Source organism: Vulpes lagopus, chromosome 4 (assembly GCF_018345385.1).
Source record: "Vulpes lagopus strain Blue_001 chromosome 4, ASM1834538v1, whole genome shotgun sequence".
NCBI lineage: Eukaryota > Metazoa > Chordata > Mammalia > Carnivora > Canidae > Vulpes > Vulpes lagopus.
The window spans coordinates 109336999-109361569 of record NC_054827.1 but is presented as its reverse complement, the minus strand read 5'-3'; the positions used below and the strand labels follow the sequence as shown (position 1 = coordinate 109361569).

Below are 24571 nucleotides of genomic sequence, written 5' to 3'. Positions count from 1 at the left end.
AAGAAGAGTCAGCCAGTCCTTTCTTCTTTTATTAAAATCTCATTTTAGGGATCCCTGGGTGGCGCAGCGGTTTGGCGCCTGCCTTTGGCCCAGGGCGCGATCCTGGAGACCCGGGATCGAATCCCATATTGGGCTCCCGGTGCATGGAGCCTGCTTCTTCCTCCACCTGTGTCTCTGCCTCTCTCTCTCTCTCTCTGTGACTATCATAAATAAAAAAAAAAAAAAAAAAAAAAAAAATTAAAAAAAAAAATCTCATTTTATATTCCCACCTTCCTCGCTCCATGCCAGGGTGATAAATTATCAGAAGTTACGCCAACAACTGCTACAAGAAGCAGACAGCCTGGGTCCTCCCACAGCTATTGCCCAGTTTCTAACCTTTTAGAGCTTGATCAGTGACAGATGCTCTCAGGAGGTTGCTATGCTCAGTTACCCTACTGTTTCCCTGACACTGCCCCAGGAAAGCTCTCTATCTTCCCTTTCCTTTTTGCTACACCTCCTCTTTCCCGCTGCCAGCTCCCACTGACAAGCTTTGGGAGGAAGGATCAAGGCAACTTTTCACATCAGTTAATTTAAAGGCACCTTCATGTTTATCCATCAACAAGGATTTTTTAGAGAACCCACAGTGAGTTGTCTAAGCCTTTTCAGATACAAGACTTATTTCAGAGATCCTATTCATTTTATTTATTTATTTATTTATTTATTTATTTATTTATTTGAGAGAGAGAGAGAGAGAGAGAGAGAGAGAGAGAGGCGCGCAAGCAAGAGCACATGGGTAGGGACTTGGGGTGGAGCAGAGGAACAGGGAGAGAGAGAATCTTATGCAGGCTCCATGCCCAGCACAGACCCTGACGTAGGGCTCAATCCCATGACCCTGAGATCACAAACTGAGCAAAATCAAGAGTGGGACATTCAACTGACTCAGCCACCCAGGTGCCCCTAGAGATCATATTCTTAAAAGGGCATGCATTATCTTGTTTTTGTTTGTTTAACCTGTCCTCCTGCCCAGAGAGCCCTGCCAAGAAACAGACACATGGCAGTAGAAGTCTTCATCAAGAATACAAAACAAGGATTAGTAAACTTGGCATCAGTAAACACTAAAGAGCTTGCTAACTCCTTCCTCCTCCTGGGACAGCTAAAATGATATGCATGTCCAAATATGAGACTAAAACCAAAGTGAAGAGGTAGAGATACATTTTAGCTATGGCACTATGCAGATGTCAATCATCCGCATTCACAACTGTCCAGCATCTCTTAAGAACCTCCTCTGGCTTCACAGAGGCCTACGGGACTGTGGAGGTGGGGTGGACTGGGCCCTGCCAATGACAAGCTCTTTCCCAAAGCCCAAATGACACACCCTTTAACTTGAAATGCAAACCTAAGAGTGTGGTCCACATTATATTCTATGCCAGTTTTGAAATACTTCTTCTCACATCTTGCAGGTATTCCTTTTAATGGATTCAGCTGCAACAGCAATTGCATTAAACTTTTATGTCAAGAAAACCAGGATTTAAGTCCTTTTCCTAACTCAAGGAGGAAAGAACAGTCTCAGACAAGGAGAAGAACAATCCACTGACTTTGATGTGAAGCAGATACAGCACCAGGTTTCAGCACTAATGAGGGAGAAGGGCCAGAGCTCTATTTTTCTCCTTCAGATCATCCCATTAGGGAAACCTAATGACTCCTAGGAAGGAACATAGTCTATTGTGTTGTGTATGGTGGAGATAGGGACAGGAACTGTTCCATGGCAAGCAATCATGACACATACATCACTTTCTGGAACTGGAATGAAAAGACTGACTCCCTATTTTAAGGCCAGCAATGCTGTCAACAGGGGAAAATCCCTTGAGTGAAACATTTCAGCAGTATTCCACTTAATGCCACCAAGAGTGAACAGTAGGAGGGACACTGGTGCAGACAGGCCTCAACAATGGATAATTTCTTCTCAGAGTTCCCATGACCCAGGTGTCAACTCCTGCTGCATTACTTCATCTTTCCCAACAGAGCTTCTTGTGGGATGGGATATCTCTTACTCATTTTGCCCATCACAGCATCCTGAGTTGTTATTACAACGTTCAGTACACAAAACAGTAATAAGTCTGCAAATTAAAAGCTCAATTTAGTTTTGAAAATGCAAAGCAGTAAGCAGGAAAGGACTACATTCTAACAGCATAATTTATTGTTGGAATGTTATAAACGTTTAAAGTAAGGAAATCATGCATGGATGTGTGTGTGTGTGTGTGTGTGTGTGTGTGTGTGTGTTTTCTCCATGCTTTCCTGCTGACATGCCTGTCTGTGGCTTCCCACAGTCCCTGGCCTCATAGGGGTGGAATGAGAGGAAAAACTCCTGGGCCTTTTAGAATGAATGTCCTGCTGCCCACAAAACGGAGATTACACACTACACAGGCTTCAGTGCTTCCTGTCACTCACTGGCCTCCAGATTGGTCCAAGCCCTGGTTTCAATATCAAGAGACCTATCGCTGAGGTGGTACCACTCTTCTTCTCTTGCCATCTCTGCCATTAGCAGAGCATGACAGGGAGAGACCCAATGCTGTCCCACTCTGTCCCCAGGACCCCTCCACATAAAAAGAGCTTTGCCTGTAGATGATTTAATGGGGAAAATGAATATGATAGAATTTTTGGTGGCAAAATAATGAGGAAGGATGGCAAAGAAAGAAAGTGATGATGTCAGAAATAAAACAGACCACAAGCACATGTTCCATAAGTTATTTCCACAGAAATAGAGAGAAGGGCACTGGATAGGGGATCCTACAATTCCGCATTTTTCAGGGTTTCCAGGGCTACTGGGAGGCGGCCCCAGTGAAGGACACGGCAAGCACCAAATTCCTCCTTTTTCATATCATTCCCCTGTGGGATTGCCAGAAAACATCATCAAACTAACTGGATTCCTGAGTGACTCACGTGGGCTCATTTGGAAGTAAAGGCCCCCTGCCTTGGTAGGCAACAGTCTTTTTACTACATTAAAGGGAAGCTAACCCAGAATATATAGATTATATAAAGATGCCATGCTCTAGAAAGGAGAAGGCAACAAGAAAGTAGGATGCTCTAATTCATCCAGGTTGCGCTACTTTGTGACCCACATGAGGTCCAGTCACAAGCACCCTGGAACCTACAGGAGACAGCAGTGGGCCAAAGGAAGTGCTCCAGAGCCCCCCTCCCCAGGCAGCAGGGGCACACAGCTTGTCGGCCACAACATAGGATTTGAGGCACAGATTTCAGCTGTGCCCTTCTACGCATTCTCTCAATATAAGGGGAAGAACAGGACTTAATGATAGTAGAGGGTCATCAAGCTGCTATATAAGGGATGTCCACAGCAGAGGAAACACAGGCCTAGGAATCAGCAGAAACAGGAGAGGTTCCCAGGGTGCCACAGCTTCCGCTGTGACACTGAGGAGCTCACTGCAGTGACAGAGCTGAACTCTGAGGCAAGGTGGGCAAGGGCGAGAGGCTGGACCACCACAAGCCTGACCCCAGGGTTCAAGATCCTAGATTCACGAACCAGCAAACAATGGCAGACACTGAGTGCTCTAGGCTCAAAATCCCTCCTTGCAAATTAAAGAGTACTGACTGCATGATAGAGATGAGAGTTCCTCCCTACACTAAGATTCTATGATGAGAACAACCAAGTACATTTTTCTAGTGATTCAGCCTCCTTAAAAAAGATTCCAAGCAACAGAATAATTCATAGTTTTCTACTATATCCCCCTTTCCAATTTTTTTTCCTGCCTGAAGGAAGGAGTTGAACAAAAATTTCCCAGATGCTATGCAGCTTGCAAGACAGCTCATGTGCAATGCAGCAAAAGAATCACACACATATGCATGGGTACATATCTGTAATAAATGAAAGGTCAAAGTCAAATTTAAACATCCATTTTTCACAGTGTCCACTTTGAGAAGCTATACATTTTTCCAATTATTCTTACTATTTGTTCAAATACTTTCAGAAATCACTCTCTGCAACTATTTTGAAGAGAAATCCAAGAACCACACATTAAAAATGTTTCATTATTATATCTCAGTTCAACACCAGAAGTAGGTTTTCAAAACTTAATGTTAAATATAGGTCAACTACAGATAATGAAGATCAACATAATAAATATTCTGGCTTACCCTGACTTCTGAGTGAGGCTTAAATTCAGGATATTTTAAATATGCTCATCTGAATGTCACCATTAACCAACTTCCTCTGGAAAACTACATATGTGGCACTGAGGTAATAACGTTAAGACCACATCACAACAATCCCCTAGGTGCACAAGCAGTGACAGGGCTTTGGCGGGAGGGGGAGAGGTCCTCGGAAGGGAAGCAAAATGCCTATATCACTGCACGAAATGACATAGGCCAAGGAGGGAAAACATAGATTGATGCTGGTTGAATGGAAATATTTACACGAAGGTACCACTCTCTTTAATTTCCATACGGTTCACATACTACCAAATATTTCTGTTTCTCATACTTGGTAGATATTACTTTTCCGTATCTTAATGGCATTTTTTTAACCTGGATTACTGCCAGATCAGTTACCTTGCAAATTAGGGCATTTCTGGCAATTCTTAGGCAATTCTATGATCTTCCAAGGGCCAACTACATAGTGAAAGCAAACAGAATTGGCTGTTTAAAGGCTGGAAAGCACATCAAAGGCTCTCTCAATCTATCCTTATTCTTCCCAATGAATATTTATACCACATGTGCTACAATGTGGTTATTACCAAGGAAATTTACTACATTTCACACAAACACTTTTTAAGAAGTCATTCCTCAGGGCACCTGGGTGGCTTAGTTGGTTAAGTGTCCAACTCTTAGCTCAGCTCAGGTCTGAATCTCAAGGCTGTGAGTTCAAGCCCCTCAGTAGGCTCCACACTGGGTGTGGAACCTACTTGAAAAAAAGTCATTTCTCTGTGAATCCTCAAAGCACATTAATGGTTCCTATGCCATGTCTCCCATACTGCATTCACATATTGTAATTACGTCTGTGCACGTGTGCTTTACTTAAATAAATCAGAAGATAGGATAATATTTAACATTAAAAAAATTATCTAGCTACTCGACTGTAATACCCTGAATGGGAAGGCATTCCTTTAATGTTTACTAAGTGAACAAAATCATGAACAAAACGTTTACTAAATGAACAAAATCAAAGCCACAAGCTAGATCTCAAAACTGAGCAGCCTGAAAAGATCAGAAAGATCTGAAACCAGAAATCCTGAAACCTTTTCTGGATAAGGTCAACAAGTCCAAATACAGGATACACCTTTAACTCTGACAGTGGCCAACCAGAGCAAGGCATCACTAGGCATCCTCATAACATACAGAATCAAAACATAGTATGTGAAATCTGTGACTTCCCCAGTAATGTGTATCCCTGCGGAGGACCTGGGCCTTTCTTCACAAACCAAATGACATTTTTCTCTTAGTTTTTTTTCCTACTATAAGTTTCCTCTTTTAAGAGGCAAAAATAAGCAGCCACAAAGTCATGTTTACATCAGTAAGCTGAACACAGACTCTCTCTCTCTCTCTCTCTCTCTCTCTCTCTGTAGGCTCCATACCCAGCATGAAGCCTATTGTGGGGCCTGAATTTCACAACCCTAAGATTGAGACCTAAGCTGAGATGAAGAGTCAGATACTTACCCAACTGAGCCACCCAGATGCCCCAACACAGTATTTTTCTAAGATAGCACCTGGTGGTGGCCCTTTCAATTCTACCAGTAGAAAGAGTGGGTATGGCCAAGCCCATGTTTCTGACAGCATGCACTGTCTTCACTCTCACAAAAGATGATCAGCTTTCAAAATGAAACCTGGAGGGGCACACCTGGGTGGTTCAGTGGTTGAGCATCTGCCTTCAGCTCAGGTCGTGATCCTGGGATCAAGTTCTGTATCGGGCTCCCTGTAAGCAGCCTACTTCTCCCTCTGCCTATGTCTCTGCCTCTCTGTGTCTTATGAATAAATAAGTAAAATCTTGAAAGGGAAAAAAAAAAAAAAGAAACCTGGAAAACCATGTGAGGAAAACCCTATAAAAATAACACCATTCTTTTTTTTTTTTTTTTTTTTATGATAGTCACAGAGAGAGGCAGAGACACAGGCAGAGGGAGAAGCAGGCTCCATGCATCGGGAGCCCGACGTGGGACTCGATCCCGGGTCTCCAGGATCGCGCCCGGGGCCAAAGGCAGGCGCCAAACCGCTGCACCACCCAGGGATCCCAATAACACCATTCTTTAGAAAATTCCCTTCCTCCAGGGTGTGCACAAGAACCTGGAGAGAAGACTGTATCATCTATCTCACTGAAAGATACCTATGTTTCTCTCTATTTACTTACTATTCTGTATCTTATTTACTGGTTTGATAAGGGTCTTCCCATGGGCATAGGAGTCTCTGAATGCAGGCTGCCTGTTTTCACTTTAGCAAACCTAAGGCCTAGCACAGAGTTCAGTAAGCAGGTGCTGAAACAAGTATAGAATAAGTTAGTGCACTACCGTCACATCAACAGCATGTAGCATGATAACTTGCCATGATGACCTGCAAGAATCAGTCATTTCTTCCAAGACCATCTTAACCATCACCTATTTAAAATCATTCATCCACAGTCTTAAGCATAGGTCTGATAATTCTTATTTTAACAAGGGATCAGAATTACACCTACCGCTTATAAGTGCTAGCCACTATATGAACTCTAGTTCGTACAAACAATTCTTGAAGATAGCATCATTATCCCACATTTGCAGGTAAGGGAACTGAACCTCTAAACAAATGGATCAAGTGGAAGAACTGGGACTAAGACTTTGGTTTATTTGACTCCATAAACTTTCCATTATGCTTGGCTACTATCCTTGACTGTCTAAATAATGAGATAAGAATGAACAAAAACGAAATGAGGAGTGTAAGAAATGGTTCAACAAAATGAGAGGAATCAGATTTGCTTGTTTTGTCCCAACAAAAGACTTAAAAAAAAAAAAAAAGGTACATGCCCTCCTTTCAAAATGTACATATAACCTATGATTAAGCCAGTTCTGTGAGGGGTGGGGGGAGTCAATTATTAATACAATTTAAGACTACAGAGCAAAAGATTTTGGGAACTGTTCAAAAAGAAAGTGATTAGTTAAGAATCTGGCCATTAACTAGTATGATTTTTAAAAAAAATACCTCATATAATCTGACATGAAATTGTCAAATCACTGTTGTATACCTGAAACTCATATAACATCGTGTATCAACTACAATTAAAGTCCCTCATGATTCTCCTTTTGGTCCAACACCTAAGATACACACCCCAACATTTGGCCAACTTGTCCAAAATTAAGAGCTAGAAGAAACTTCAGAGTACCCTTAGGGAAGCATTATAACAAAGGAGAAAACAGGCCAGAGAAATTAGCTTGCTCAAGGTCACTTAAAAATCTTTAGTCAGACCATTAAATTATACCTTTATACTAAGGTTATACCTTTCCCAAACTTCTGACTTTACAGCCTGAACCTGTGGTTCTTCGAGGCACTTCTCTTTGGCAACTATCTAGTCTAGAAGACCATTTGCAGAATTTCCTGGAAATATTCCATTTCAGAGGAGACTCAGAGAAAGAATATCTCCAAAAAATGTGTATGAAAAAGCTGAGGAGTAAGTTTTCCTGTGGTTGAAGCTGGCTCTAGTGCCAGACCCAAAAGGATTAATTAGGGGGACCTGGCTCTCTTAAATGACAAATACATGCAGAGAAGACTTATTGGCGTCTCATAAAGAGGCCAATTTGCTCTTCCCAAGGTGACATGCCACAAAACTACATATGTAAATATGATAGCAGAGACACCATTAAAAGGACCTTTCCTGAAACTGAAAACTTAAATAAAAGGGTAGAGTGTATACGCCATTTTGTGTATCAGTGTTAAGGTTTTCTAGCTGGTTACCAAACAGCCTGAGAGCTGCCGTATTTTCCTACTGCATCTGAGCACGAAGGCTGTGACTAGCCACACAAAAGCTTTTAACCAGACTCCTGGACTAGAGAGTGGCAATGCAAGCTCGCCCTCTTGAGACAAGAGCAAGAAAACACCATGTTCAATTAAACTAAGAGCATTCAAGAAAACTTTAACCAGAAATAGTCCAATACTACTCTTTCCACAACACTGAACAAACATTCATATTGTTTTAAAAATAATTAAGAATGGAAACTCAATGTGATGTTTTGCTGTGCAGTTAAGGGAGAATGGTTCTGATTTAAATTGCTTTCTTGATTGGGGACCATTTGTTAAAGTCTGTGTTACAGACTTTCCCAGTAACCTAATACTCAACATATGGGATTTTATAGTTGTGCTTGAGCATATTTATGTTTGAGTGCTTGGCCATTAGGACCATACGTATCCTGACAAGACATACTGGCCTGCTGAATTAACTGTTCCAAATGGCTAATAAGCTTATGCAATGAGCATTTGGAAAAGGAATTATTACAGAGATACCTCAATGAACAGACACCCCAAGGAAGCAAGTTCCTTCCTAAAGAACCTGGCCACATACTGAAGAGTAAAGAATCCTACAAGACATAGAGTATGCTGGTTTGCAGCATACTGGAACAGGAGAGCAGTAGTCAGATTTCTTTCTTGATCGCCATGGAGCATATTCTCAAAGAGACTGGTCCCAAAAGCCTTTCTATTCTGCACTTATCCAATGTCATCTCTATACCTAGTCATATCATTCTTTAGGAAATAAAAGGCAGGTCTGGAAAATCTTAGTAATTTCTGCACCACAAGCCAAGTCTTTGAACAAACACTGTCTTGGTGATATTTAGCTGCAGCCAACAGACCATAAGAACATGAAACTTACCTAGATGAATCACTTATGTCCTAAAAACGGCCAAAGGAATCTCTCCAACCATCACTGAAAACAGTAGTATAATGTAATGGTTTTAGAATCTTAGCATATGTAAGCATCATTCCAGAGCAGAATGCAAAAAACCATCCAGATGAATTAGATTCCTGAAAAGCGTAACCTCCTACTTTGACTTTTCTGGAACCACAGTACAGCAGAAACACTGCTAACATAGAAGTGAGGTCCTAGTCTAGCTTACTGAGTTAATCAGTTGTGAGGTAAGTCAAGTCACTTAACCATCCTGAAAACGTCTTCTATAAAGTACAAATGTTGAGAATCCAGACAATCTTTAAAATCCATTCAAATTCTAAACGTCTCAGAGGTACAACAAGTTCTGGGTCTCTCAACTCAAATGAATGTCTGATGCTCTTCCTGAAGCTTTTATAACAACAACTGAGAACAGAAACTGAGTCTTGATTGTTTTACGACCCACCATTATGCCACTGGTTACTTAAATAAATGAAAAGGACACTGGAATCTGAAGTTATGAAACTAATTAATAATAATAATGCTAAATTGTACTTTCTGTGTGCCCGGCTCAGTTTTAAGTCCTTGATATATATTAACTCACTGAGGGGGAAAAAAAGAAGGCAACAAATGGTAATCTGAAAACCTTGAAATCTGTAACGTAACAGGGGATTAATGCTGAATATTGTGACTAGTACTAAAGTTTTGGCAATACTTAATAACGAACCACATGATAAAATGCTGATAAAATTACGAGTAATAGGATAAAGGCCATGGTACGTGTAAGGGAACTTGGCCTCCTAAATTCTGACAATTTTCAACCCAGTAAAGAAGTATCTTAGGACCATCTATTGTCTACTGAGAAGCCTGCAACATTTAACACATACCTGTGTTTCTCCCGAGAATATAAGCATTCATCTTGATATTAATTCCTTTATGAATTATGAATGCTAAAATAAGTATTAACTGACCTCTAAAGTAAGGCTCTATGTATAGCACAATGGTCAAACAGGTAAAGGAATGCAAAATTCCTTAAATACTTGGTAGCTTCACACTCAGCAGACGGGCTTTATGCATTTTGACACTTAGGTGCTTAGAGAAGGTGACAAAACAGGAAGATTCCTAGAAGAACTCAGAATGGATTCTTCATTTACATTTACTAGAAAATTGCCATAAATGTACCACCGTCCCAGGTTGTCAAGACAGTAACATAAGATACACGACTTCTTTCTTAAAACTGGAAGAGGATGATTCAGTGAAACAGTAATTCAATGAAGCAATGATTGGCCTATTCCCAAAATCAACACACAGACTAGGCATGTGTCAGAAAGATAGGATTAAATAATATTAAACTAATGCCACTCCACCCTGCACTACAATGGCAAGCTCACTCTTTCTGGGTGAAAAGTAACCCTTTTCAGACTGCAAACATACAGCTCAGGGGATTGAGGCTAGAAGATAAAGAAATAAATAAGCCACACTCCAGAGGGACTAAGTCAAAAAGCTAATTCAGGAGACCCAGAACCGAACTCACCACTTTCCAATGTGCAGTCTAATACCAGAGTTTCTACCACAAAACAAACAAAACAAGGTGGAAAAGAAAAATCAGTGTACTTGCTTTCTCTTTCTTTTCATCCATTGGTGCACAAGCATTCTCTAGGCCAGGGGCCCACCACCTGGTTTTGTATAGCCCATGAAGAATCCCAAGAGTAGGTTTTGTATTTTTAAGTGATCAACAACAACAACAAAAAAATTCAAAAAGGAGTACTTCATGACCCACACATTATGTGACATTCAAATTTTAGGGTCTATAAATAAAGTACCAACACAGTGAATACAGTATATGAAGACTTAAATGTGGGATAATGGAAAGGGAATGAATGTGCGCTCACACTTTATCCTTTCAATTCACAGCAACAGGGTAAGTGCTGCCGAACAACAGGGAGAAGAGGAAGTGGTCAGATGTCACATCAGTACAACAATGCTGTGAGCACCAACAGCTCCACTTCCTAGACCTGAAGATCGATGAACACAGGTTTTCTCCAATCCTATGAAGTGGAGGGAAACACAGCAACAGACACCTTAGGCCACCCTTCAGGAGCCCTGTTCACAGAGCCTGGGACAGTCAGCAAGGATGCATCCCACTGTGTAGTCAAGCTGCTCACTCTCATTCTGGCTGGGTCTGACCTTGGGCTAGTCACAGCACTCTCTGAGGGTCTAATCCTTTTAACCTGGAAAAATGAAACATGCTGACCAACTAGAGAAGCATTTTCTCTCTCTCTCTCTCTCTCTCTCTCAACTCCTCTAAAATCAGAGGGAAAATGAGAAGAGAAAAAAAATGAAGGAGAAATTTTTAAAAAAATATGGAAGTAATGCTTTTTCTTCTGACAGACAAGAAAAAATTAGGATAGCGGTAACCCTCTGGGAAAGAAAGCAAAGGGTCTCCGGCCAAGCAGCAGACTGTCTTCAGGGACAGTAATCACTACTACCATTAAGATGGAAGACTAAGAAACAGGCATTTGAATTCAAGGATGTGAGTTTGTTCCTTCCCTTTGTGAGGGGCTTCTGGAAACAAAGAATACACATGTACCCGTGCAGGGTGTGTTCTTTTTTCTTTCCCCAGAGACAAGAGCAACATTTGTCTGAATACTGCCTGGTATACAAGCAGCCGCCCAGGCATTAGTCATGAACATTATCTGTAATGAGGAGCGGGTTACAACAGTCCACACCTCCCTACCACTGTACTCCAATAAAATGAAGCTTGTTTATCACAGTTCATACACTTGAAACAGTTTGGGAGGGTACAGTTCTGTTTACCTACTGGGCTAACTCTATGAAAAGAGTTTTGAGGCTAGCATGTAGCCCTCCAAAGAGCAAAAACAGGGCCCTGGCAAGTCTAGGCAAAGAAGATCGACTTTTTGAGGCAAAATATGATTTAGTCTTATAACTTGATTTTCATCTTCCAAAGTTTTTTTTTTTTTTCCTTAACCAGCAGGGACTCTAAAGCCTAGAGCAATGTTTCACTCAACAAGTTTGCTACCTTAAGTTAACAGCTTTAAACAAAGAGAAAAAGGAACCTCAAGAACCTGAAAAACGTTTTTAAAAACTTACTGAATATCAAATATAGAATTAACAGTGACCCAGAAAATCCACTACTGGGTATATGAAAACAGAGGTCCACACAAACTTGTACACAAAGGTTCCTAAGCAGTATTATTCACAACAGCAAGAGTAGAAACAAGGAGATCATATGTGGTGCATTCATACAATGGAGTATTACTTAAATGAAAAGAAACAAAATATTAATCAACATTACAACACAGTTCGACCTGGAAACAGAAAGCTAGGTCAGAGAAGGTAGTCCTGAAATCCTACATGTGGTGAAGTTCCAGAAAGGGCAGAAGCCAGAGACAGTAGGAGATAAGGGATGTCCAGGAGCTGGGCAGTGGGGAAGGAGGGGCTGCTAATGCATATGAGGTTTCTTTCTGGGGAGATGACAATGTTCTGAGATCAAACAGTGGTGACCGCTGCGCAGCTCTGAAATCAACGGACGAGGACAATTTCACCGTGCACTTTTATAGGCAGATTTATAATGGATGAATTCTAACTCAATAAAGCTGTTATGAAAAAAAAATAGTGAACCAGTTTTGGTCACAAAAAATGACATGTTATGTAGTTAAGACAGCTAGTCGTAAACTCTAAGGTAAAAATCTCATTGGTGCTACCCGTTTCCATATTAATAAACAACAGTCAGGTTAAGGTTAACAGATCCCTTTTTTGTGGTAACTCTCATTTTGTGACACATTAATAAACATGAGGACAAACTAAAGTCTAGCTCTCACAGGGAAAATCTTTTTCATTATAATCTTCAAGGGACCCATGTAGAAGGACCTGTTCCAAAACTATGCTGGGTGGCATGCAAGTTATGTGTGAAAGCTGAACACCGCAACAGGGGGCCCTTCACATACAATGAGACAAGAGAAAAGGGAGAGTATACTACTGTTGGAAAAAAAAAAAAAAGGTACCCCAAACAAACAAAAAAACCCACAAGGCTGTAAATCAGACACAAGAGACCAGGCTAAACACATTTTGTGTATATACAGACTCAACACCACTTACCGCCTGGGTCATCAGGCCTTGCTTCATATCAGGTGGGGTGGCTGCATCTTTGACAGCCACCTCTGTAGAAGCCGAGCTCACCCCGGTATTACTCAGAAAATCCACTTCATCTGCAGCTTTCAAGTCTGGCATTTCTGAAGAGAACAAGGGGGTTACAAAGTGCATTTAAAAAATCAATTCCTGTGCCTTACTATTTACACATGTCCAGGCTTCACGTGTTTTGTTTGCTTTTGCATTAAATGGGAAAGTATTCATTTGGAGCTGTTGTCATTTTGGGCCCTGTGCTGAGCTATTCCTTTATCACAAGGTCTGTGTGGTTTTCCCCTGGCCTCTGTAGCTAAGCGGACATGCAATTCAATGTCTAATGAACTTCCATTTTCACTACTGAGTTTTCATGACACATCTGTGACTGCGGTGCTGACTGCATATGGAAAAGTAAATTCACAAGCTTTAAGGAAACACATTAATAGCTGGAACTAGGTAGTCCATCTTGATCATCATCAAAGCCAGAGATGTTTGTATCTGCATAGGACAAAGAGGAAATCTCTGTTGAGAATGATATAAGGCTTTTAAGAAGAGTCTGACTTTTTTTTTTTTTTTATAAACACACTACACATTCTCCTCTATCCATTGCTGCAACAGATAAGAGTGAAGTATTCTAGTGAATTATATTTTTTATATTTTAATTTTTATTTCTTCCCCCTCCAGAACATAATCACAAACAAGGAATTCTTTCTTTTTTTCTTTAAAAAATTTTTAAGTAATCTCTACACTGAACATGAGGCCCAAACTTAGAACCTTGAGACCAAGACTCATACCTACTGACCAAAAACCCCAAGGAATTTCTTTTCTTTGAGGAAATGTTTTCATACATTTTCTTGAGAATTATACTCAACCAGACCAAACAGTAGTGGTTTATGTTACCTGACCACCATATGGTCAAGCAAATACAGGAAGGAAGTGGTAACATGATGTCTGAGGCAAATTTAGGCTTTGACATTTTTTTAAAAAGGGGGCTTATGATTGAACATTTAAAATTCACCTTGATAATACAAATAAAAATAGAACTATCATCTCAATTTCGTGTGGAAATTTTTCTGTGGCTGGTTTTAATCTGTCCATGTCACTATTTTGGCAGAAAAAAATGTTCCAGACACCAAAGGGCAGAGAAGTTTCTTTCACCAAAGAATCTCTATTAAGATTTTATTTTAAGACCACAATGTGACATGCCCAAAGGTCTACTTCAGATTTAGGAAAGTTACATTCCTACAGATAAGCATTTATAAATTCTTTTTTTTTTTTTTTTTTGCTCAAATTAGAATTATACAATCTTACTAACAATTAAAAGTGGGCAAGTTTCCTTGACCAAAGAACCAAAATCTTACATTTCATAAAATGTAAATAAAGTTGAAACAAAAACAAAAACAAAACCCTAAGCAATCACCTTAGAAGTATTCACTGATCAAAAAACATCTTTAAGAATAATTTTTTTGGTGTTGGATGACTTTTATTTTATTTATTTGGGGATGTGATTTTTGGCACAACTTTATTATCCTATACCCAGCAAGTGAAAATATGTATCTTGGCAAGCAGAAAGCAATCACAACCATAAACAGTGATTACTGAGACACAAAGGGCGCTGGCAACCTCTGTAGGCCTGGCCTGACTCAGTTCTGGACAACTAACTTTACAAACCATCTGATCAATGCTCTGGATGAGCAAAGGGCCACATCCCCTCCTTCTAATTAGCAGTTTTGTGTTTTCTCATCTTAATTTCTATTTGGCTTTTTCTGCAGTAGCATACACACAGAAGCCAGTGGTTCCTTCCCAAAGGTTAAACTGATGTCTCTTAACTTACATAAAACAGTTCAATTAAATCCATGAATGGAATGTAAACTTCCCAGAAATTACCCCTTGGCTGAGATCATACTCAGGTGGTTTTTCTCTAGGGCAATGTGACCAGGGACTTTCCCCAATGCTGGCTTTTTTTTTTTTTTTTCCCCTGAAGAAAGACCTATCTACTGGTCACTGGCTACTTCTCTCTGTAACATAAGATCATGAGCACTGAACACATATGACTCCTCTTGGTAGCAGAACAAGTAACTCGTCCACACATATCAATCAACCCTAAATCCAGAGATACTGCTGAAACTTCATACGACTCATTTTCCTTCCTAAAATCTTAAAAATTGCTTTTTAGCATCTATACCCTATCTACATACTACTAAAAATCAAAGTCAGAAATTCTCCCTGGTTTCTACCTTTTCTCTCTGGGTATTAGAGACCCAAACTTCACATAATCTGCACTTTCTTGGGTTAAATTCGGACTACTGAGCCAGAAAGACAAATAATTCCAGCCTATGTGGCCAAAGACGCAGCACCCAAATGAAAAGAACATAGCCAGGCATCAGCTTACAGCCACTCCCATTCTTCTGAAATGTCAACCTGCCAGGGCCCCCAAAATAGACTTGTTGTTGTATCTTGTTTTAAAAATTAGAGGCCTTTTCATTTAAATCCTGAGATAGTGGCTAACAAATTTCTATCACTAACAATCAAAAACATGCATAAAACTAAAACCCTCAAGTCACCAAAAATACTATAATACCTAAGGCTTCTTAAATTCCTTAACTGGAAAAAAAAAAAGATCATAAATGGTTAAAAACCCTTTATTGGGGGCGGGGGGAGGACCACTGCATTGAAGTTGCCTAGGAAAAATAGCTCTTTTTCCTAAGCCACTTCTTTCTGGTTCTATTTGTTCATTTCTCTACATGCCCCACCCCCATACTTTTAACATACTACCCCCTTAAGAAGATTTTCAAACACTGGAAAGAACAGCAAACACAAACAAATATTAAAAACAAATCCAGCAACTTCTTACCTATACAGCCTAGAGGCGAGCATGGAGACTGGTCCTCTGTCTATACCTGGTAACAGGTACTGGCATCAAGGTACCAATCAAACCGACCTTTTAAGGACTTCAGGAGTCAAATACCACCTTGGACTCCAGCTTTAGCTTCAACCCTCCCAGAAGAAGTTTTATTCATATAGTTTATTTCTACCGAGCTCCAGCGGTTTTTCTTCGCTCTCTCTCGACAGGGTTCCCCACAGATGGAACTGGCTGCCGTGTGAGCAATCTGCTGGGTGCAGCTGCTTCACCAAGATAAGCAGACACGACGTGTGCCCTGTGACAGCAGCTCAGCAGACTTGGGCGGACATCCTGCATCCTATCCCCTGCACTGCGCACGCTCCTGAATTCCCAGACTGCTGCCCAAAAGCAACAGGCAATGGAACTGGAAGTCAGCTCCATGGGCAGGAAAAGGAGGGTGCGCTCTTTGCACCCCTCCCCTGTCCCAGCCCAGCCCTCCCCAACGACCTAATACCACCATTTTGGATTTAGGGCCATCCACGCATAGAAGGACACTTATAGCTGTTCCATGAAACCACTCTGACTCTAAATTTGCTCATAAATACAAACGGAAAGAAAACTGTTCCAGGCTTGTAAGCAAAGCATACTTTTCCAGCACTGCTTTTCACAGTTCTAGAAAAAAGTACTAAGCCATGTGAATAAAAACATCTGCTAAATTCCTTTATCATTGTAAAGCACCTGCAATCTAGACCATTTTCTTGGTTAACCAAATTGCAACAGCTCTGGCCTGGCAGACAAAGCATTTATAGGCTTAATCAATCAAGCCCAGAGTCTACAATACAGGAAGCAAAATCTGTCCAACCCTGAGAGGATGTGCCTCTCCTGACAGTGGTGACAATTAACTTGGCAACTTACCCAGTGAATGAAAGATACTTCTAAACCACAAGACACCTCCTTTTTACCAGCATATCTCAGAGGCTCTTAAGGGAGCTTATCCCTCAAACTGCTACATCTGTATTCTGCTTTGCTTACCTGTTGCTGGCTCAGATCCTTCAGCGGGCAGAACCATCTTCTCTGGCTCCTCCGTTTCAGCCAAATACCCTGCAAAGGTACCAGGGGCTTCTTCACAGATACTGCCCATGTGTACGGTCTGCACAGGCAGGAAAGTGCTGACTTGCCCTGTAGAAGCACCCTCTGGCTGCTCAGTCACTGGATCGGACTCTGAAGGACGGGAGAGTGACATGTGACTGATCTCCCGCCCAGTGATCAGTGCTCCTGAGAACCTGACTTGATCTAGAACAGCCTCCACTATGCGACACGCAGCCTCTTCGATGGAGTCGGCTCCCTTGGGCAGAGGCACAGCACAAGGTAAAAGGAGAGTGCCCCTTGCCCTGCCCAGGGCCTGGTCACCACTACTTGAGAGTCCAGTCTCTGTGGGAAGCTCTTTGGCAAGAGGCTGCTCCAAGATGTGATGTGCTTCAGGATCCACCTGTGCCTTCCCAGAGTTGGCTAAGCCACAGTTGTTGTCTCGTTCCTTCCCCCTGAGGGGTACCATCTCTGGAGCTGCGGCACCCTGTAGATCAGTCACACCTTCATCTGCTAAAGCTCCTGGAAAACCCAGGAACATATTCTTCTCCTGGCTCAAGACTTCTGGAATCGGGAGATCTCGGGCATTATGTGATATAGCCTTTCTTCTGGCCCCCGCATTACCTTGTAAAGCATTAACCACGGCAACATCTAACTGCACATTTCCACTCACCTCATGAGCAGTGTTTTTACCTTGGGATTCAGGGTTTTGCACTCCAACATCCAGAGCAAAAGATCCATTGCGAGAAAGAGCCTCAGACCCATCTGGCAACAGATCTGGCAACAGAGCAGAGCTGCTCTGCTCTGCACCCAAAGCTTCCTGGCTTGGGTCTGCAGCCAGACTTGCTCCCAGTGGCACCAGGCTCTGTGCAGCCCCACCTTCAGTCAGCAGCGAGACTGGTGGGGCCACTTCCTTGTTATGCTCCGTTTCTGCATTCAGGCAGGCCGAGGGTGTGCCCAATGAATTACCGCGCTTACGTGCTCTGTCCTCAGCACAGGCAGCTGAGCCAGGCTCTCCACAGAATCCCAGTGCCTCCTGTCCAGGAGGTGGTGTTCTCTGCTCTTCCTGAAATGTTCCTGAGGAATGAGTGTCTTCCTTGAGAAAGGAACAAGCTGCTGCTTTATCCCTGCCATCTTGTCCCTGAGCTTCGGAGCTTTCTGGAACCACCAGATTTTTTCCTTCTTCAGTCAAAATGGAATCTGAGGCCACAGCGGCCTTACCTGCACATAACACAGAAGAGTCAACAGCCCCCTCGATGTCCAGAATTTCAGGGGCTGCTGAGAGGCAGACACTCCCATGTTCCCCACCAAGTCCCATGGGACTTGTATTCCCCATGCTGGGCTGAAGCTGGACAGCAAGGGAGGGTGTGGATAGGCCTGTGGCACCGTCTTCTAATGGCTGTTTATCAGGATCATTTGAATCTCTGCCTGGGCCATCTCTACCATCTGCAGCTGTATGTAGTTCAGGAGTTGCTATTCCTTTTTCTTTCTGGGAGGGGAAAAGAAAAAGCGCGTCATCTTTGGTTACTGATTCACTGCCTGGACTGCTTGCCAGAGAAAAAGTCTTGTCTGATGTCACTGCTTGGTCTGGTACCAGTTCTTTCTTGGCTTTGGGGACAACTGCCTGTGGATGCACCTCAAGCATATTTGTTGAAGATGTTCCTAATTTCAAATCTTCTCCCTGGCCCTTTTTATCTGAAACTTCAACAGGACAAAACTCTACCTGTTCCAGGGTATCTCTCATAGGGCCAGGGGTGGCTGCATTAGCCTGTGAACCTTCACAGCAGAGGGCAAGGGGGGGATGCTGTGTGGGGGGTAGTCCTGGAGTGGTGCTTTCAGGCTGGGTAACTATGCCATCACAGTATTCTGCAGCCAGCATACCATTAGAAGTCACTGAGCTCTGCCCACATGCAAAGGCAGCACACGGTGTGTCCCCTCTGGTTGTAGAACAGATGGGTGATCTGCTGGTTTGGCTTTGAATGTGAGATGACTCAGGTTCTGATTTATGGTTTGGCGCGTCTTTTTGTGGCCCGGGAAACGTTAGATCAGAGGGTGATGCTGCCTCACTTGTGCCTGTCAAGGGAGCATAAAGTTCGAGTCCATCTGAAGTCGTGTCTTCTGCAGCAGCTGGAATTACCAAGGAGCTCTGATCCATGGGAGCCCCAGCACTCCCTTCATAACTTCTTGAAGTTTCTGTTTCTGCAGTTTTGACAGGGGAGGCTTCTCCATTACTAAATGCAAGCAAAGACTCAGCAGGTTTGTCACCATCCGGGGAGCTGGTGGCAGAGACACAGTTTGGAACACTGGCTTTATCTGCAGTCTGATTTGTGACTTTCACGTCAGAGGATCCATCTGTGATGATATTAGAGTTTTCCAGCTTTTCCTTTGTACTTTCCCTGACTTCAAGCACGTTCTTCTGGATGGCAGCATGTGCATTCACAGGACCACTTTCCATCTCCCCTGGAGTCACTGGGATGCCGGCTGCCAGTTCACATCCAGAGAAATGCTGAGTGGGAGCGGTGGCCGGCTGCATGCCCCCATCTCCCTGCAGGACGCTGTCTCCAGTGTCCAGAGACTCCTGGTCTGTGGCCAACGCAGAGGATTTTGTTCCAGTTTCTCCATTTCTGATTCCACAGGGTGGAAGGGTTCCCATGCCCTTTCCTCCACAAGCAGGCATGCTCGGACTGCGGCTGCTGGGATCAGACATGGTTCCACAGTCCACAGTAAGCGATGGCTCCGCCTCTTCCCCTTCTTTCTCCACGCCTTTAGTTTCCTTCTTACAGGAACAGTCTGTGTTCTCTTCCTTAGCCACACATGAAAAATCAGAGGAACCTTCAATCTCCCCAACAGTGCTCCCCTGGCCGCATGGAGAGCTCTCAGGGTCCTCAGGAAGATAAGAGTGCGGCTGGCTGTCCCTGGGATCTGATGTGCAGCAAAGAAACTGGCCATCTGAATCTTGGGCACTGGGCACACTTGAAGGATCCTGTGCTGTCACCATTAAGGGTATAGGATTGTCCATCTGCTTCAGGTTTGTTTTCTAGGAGGAAATGAAAGATATTTGTAAAAACGTCCCATGAGAAAAGATGTCATTGACACCGATAAACAAAACTTCTGCTGCAGAGAACTCACTGCCATTCCAGCCCTCTGAAGATCACATGATAAGCTGACCTAAAGAAAATAAATACATTTTCTCTTGTTCCTGATATCATTTTCCTCTCTTGTAGCTACACATCCACTGGAATGATAAAATGGTCAAGAATATGCAAGACGGCTATTCCCTAAACTATCAACTTATTTTAGAAAAGTAGATGAAAATCAGGCCTCAAAAATCCTGTTTTACAAAAGCACAGCGCCCATCTTCAGCTAAGAAAGATATTTTTATAGGGTCTTGAGAGGAGTAGAAGTACTTCCATCCCACCTCATGTATACAAGTACCAGGAAATCCCACGCAGTTTGGTCAAGTCTCGCCAATTTCAAGGTATAGGCAGATGCTCCTGTGCTCTAAATTCTTTTCTTTTTTTTTATGGTTTTATTTATTTATTCATGAGAGAGAGACAGAGAGAGAGAGAGAGAGAGAGAGAGAGGGGCAGAGATATAGGTAGAGAGAGAAGCAGGCTCCATGCAGGGAGCCTGATGTGGGACTCGATCCCGGGTCTCCAGGATCACACCCTGGGCTGAAGGCGGTGCTAAACCACTGAGCTACCCAGGTTGCCCTGTGCCCTAAATTCTTTTTTTTTTTTTTTAATTTTTATTTATTTATGATAGTCACAGAGAGATAGAGAGAGAGGCAGAGACACAGGCAGAGGGAGAAGCAGGCTCCATGCACCGGGAGCCCGATGTGGGATTCGATCCCGGGTCTCCAGGATCGCGCCCTGGGCCAAAGGCAGGCGCCAAACCGCTGCGCCACCCAGGGATCCCTGTGCCCTAAATTCTTACTGAGAAGTTACATAGTGTCCCTTAATCCTCCAGACTGGCTCCATTCAATCCAGTTTGCCAGTTTTCACTACAGGTTCATAATTTAAAGAACAGTGGCATGGCAGATATTCTTTTACTTTTTGATAAAAGCAGTTCCTCTGCTATCTCATACTGAATATAAAATAAGAACATATCAAACTAATAATATTCAATTCCTGATTATTGTTGGATAAGTACCATGCCTTGAGGATACTATAGGTCATCTCAAAACCACTTTTTGCAACTTTAGAGTATTTCAAACAACAAAAACAGATAAAACCAACTATATGGGAGTGGTTAAAAAAAAATCACGGTTGGTCAACCTGATAGCAAATGTCATGCTGATAACTATGAAGACCACAATAAAAGCTGAAATACAGATTTATGATACCATGTCAAAATAAATAAATAAAACCCAGAGTTATGGACATGTAGAAAAAGGCTTAGGAAAAAAATGTGAAAAAAAAAACAGCTGTAGCTCACCTTCAGGGTGGTCTTGCCTTTCTACCAAGATTTCAGAAATTCTTACAATACTCCTAATTTGTTCAACACATAAAAATTATTTTAAAAACCTTTGGTTTGCTCCTCCCTGTTCTCTGATCTACTGTGATAATTTCACGCATAACTACCGTGCATGGCCCTTATTCACTTACGACCTCAGTGTATCAGTATGGTGAACATTTACAGCTCTCCAACATTAGACCAGTCCTGTCTATCTACCAGGTCTATCGTAAAAGTTTACCCACACCACTGTAAAATGCGTTGTGTTCAACTAAAGTCTTTCTACTAAGAAAGTACAAGAAAAATGGACTTTCACTAAAAGCTTCTGTGCTATGCTCCTCAGAGTGTTCATATTTAGCATGTTCCCATCTCCTGAAGATCATGAAAGCAGGTCATTACATTTAACAATGGGTGAACATTATAGAACAAGAGATTTGGGGAAAGAAGCTCCTAACACACACATCCTGTCACAGCTTTAAGTTCTCACAGTTTCCTATCAAATATTCTCATATCACACAGTAACTCTGGCACCTGCATGCTCATGTTTTCAACTAGATTATCATTCACCTAGTAAGAAGACCTCCCAAGGAAAATCGGACTTCTTAGCAAGCTGTTCAGAGGGAAATTAAAGGACATCTGTCCTGGAACAAACATGACCGAGAAAGGGAAAGGCAGGTGTATCAGAGGACCCTGCCATGAAGCGTCTTGGCCTGTTGGCCTCAAAAACAATGCCTGCTCCCAAAGAAGCCTCTGGTACCGAGCTGACCCTAGATGACCTTAAATGAAATTATTGTCAAGCTTTTTCCAAATCAAATCAGCTCTGAAATAAACTGGGTGGAAAAATTATCTAAACTTAGCCTTTCAGATGTTATGGCCAAGAGACATGTACCCATATGACGTTTATATTATCCATAATAAATGCAACCAGGGAGTCTGTAATGTTTTTATGTCTGGCAACAACTTTATCTTGAAGGCTTGAGTGGATTATAAAATCTTTATTTTTTTTGTGATCTTTTTGCCATATAATTATCAATTTAAATATAGTAACATTATCATCACTCATTGAAATAGTTGTGAGAAGGCTTTATTTTTAAGTAAATGTGGTCCTGCTCTTAGCAACAATCTCAGAAACTGTTTTGCTCATTTACTTTTATAAAGCTAAACAGAAAAATTTATAAACAGACAAATTCCCTTTTATGCCAAGAAAATTGAGTTCCAGTTGTTGCATATTTCTGTATCTGCTGTGTGTATATGTATCTTTCATTATTTCAAAATCCTGGCAAAAAAAGAAAGAAAAGAAAGGAAGAAAAGGCTCTCCCAGTCCCCGGTTGCTGTTCTGTATCTATAAGCAGTAACATCTAATGCTGCTGAAACGGCTTTAGGTTTTACAACCTTTGAGGAAATGTTCTAATTATAGGAAGAGTCACTGGGGGGAAAAGAGAGCACAAAAGCCTGAAAATGGACATTTTCTTCCTTACCATTAGCTGCTGCTGGATGTTCATAAGTTTAAAAATATGTCCAGTGCAACTGTTTCCAGGAACTGAGGGTTCATGATGTGATTTGGACTCAGAGGTTAATGTATAGACGTCCAACTCTCGATGATGCCTCACAGAACAGTCTCCATATGGGATTTCATAGGATAAACTGCTCCAGGAGTCTGGTTCCTCAGCGTTCTCCCTGCAAGCAAGCAATCTCTGGTTAGTCTATGGATGTTCAGCTCCCTCCTGGCAGAGAGTTTACCTCTCAGTCTGTAGTAAAATCTCTGACCTCTCTGTTCTGGAGGCTCTGCAGCAGAAATCTGGTTTATACAGTTCCCCAGTGATCCAGGCATATAACTGACTATTCCATCTGCCTCATAAGAGGTCACAAATGGATTAAATGAGAACTGCAGGATTCCTCCCAAAGAATATTCTTTTGATCAAGATAAAGAGAGGTCTGGGAGCTTAAAATAGTTAATATTATGCTAATAACCAACTAATGAATAAATGTAAGGAGGATGGTCTTAGCCTGGTTTTCAATAGAAGCAAGGCTTATATTAAGCATTTCACTTAAATTGGGTTGCACCACATGCTAACTGCAGTTGATTAAATCAGAAAGAGAAGAAAGAATCATTATATCCCATATAAGGGCACTCCAACTTTGGTTAACAACTCTAAAAGCCAACTATATAGACTAAGACTGTGATGCCACATCATATTATACTTGTCAATACAACTGTGAAGAAGCACTTGGTTCTAAGAACTTCAAGTTAAATTTTTTTTAATTTAAAAAATGAACAACCTTGCTCATCATAAACATACTTCATCGACAAGTAAAACCAACAAAGGCACAAGTATGCAAAAAAAAAAAATTATGGGACAGGTCTCAAAACATGAAATCTCTTTATGAACCAGTAGGTTGGAAAGTATCCCCAAGATTCTGGAAGGAGGAAGAAGTTTCTATGTTTGAGATCATTATATATTAAAATGAAACAGATAATTGAATGAGGAAAAAAAAAAACGAGAATTAAGCATGAAGAAGTAACAGACATGCCATACACTGACAAATATGAAAGGGAAACCTTCTTTGCATTGCTTTATTTATTAAATCATACCTGTCTGTCATTAACAACTCACCAGATAGTAACTGGAATTTCAAACTAACCATATGCTATCTATGAGGCCTAGAACTGAGTAATCATGTGCTAGCTGAACAATGAAGGATGCTCCAAAAGTAAACTATCGTAATGTCCATCCTCAAGAGTGACATCCTAGCAGTTAAGGCTTAAAATGAACCTAGCTTATGCTATGCTATGCTAAGTCATTTATGTACTAACCAAGCTGCTCTACTCTGTGTAAAGTGACCTCAAAAAAAAAAAAGGACTGCTGACTCTTTTTTTTTTTTTTTATGATAGTCACAGAGAGAGAGAGAGAGGCAGAGACACAGGCAGAGGGAGAAGCAGGCTCCATGCACCGAGAGCCCGATGTGGGATTCGATCCCGGGTCTCCAGGATCGGGCCCTGGGCCAAAGGCAGGCGCCAAACCGCTGCGCCACCCAGGGATCCCGACTGCTGACTCTTGAGCAAGGTGAGTTTCAACTGCATGGATCCATTTACACACAGATATTTTTTTTTTTCCTCTCATAAATACAGTATAGTTCTGTAAAGGTATTTTTTCCTCTTATGATTTTGTTCATCTTTTCTCTGGCTTACTGTGTTGTAAGAATATACTATGTAATAC

General features: G+C 41.8%; 1 protein-coding gene across 10 annotated transcripts in view; it reads right to left on the bottom strand.

Moving 5' to 3' along the window:
• The window catches only part of AKAP13 (A-kinase anchoring protein 13), a 325195-nt gene that overhangs the window by 128819 nt on the left and 171805 nt on the right, over positions 1–24571 (bottom strand). For all 10 annotated transcript variants that reach the window (XM_041751826.1, XM_041751825.1, XM_041751827.1 and 7 more), the window contains 3 exons: positions 22832–23030; positions 16845–19935; positions 12947–13080 (listed from right to left, as the gene is read on the bottom strand). In XM_041751826.1, the coding sequence (XP_041607760.1) occupies positions 12947–13080; positions 16845–19935; positions 22832–23030 (3424 nt within the window). The remainder of the gene's footprint in view (positions 1–12946; positions 13081–16844; positions 19936–22831; positions 23031–24571) is intronic.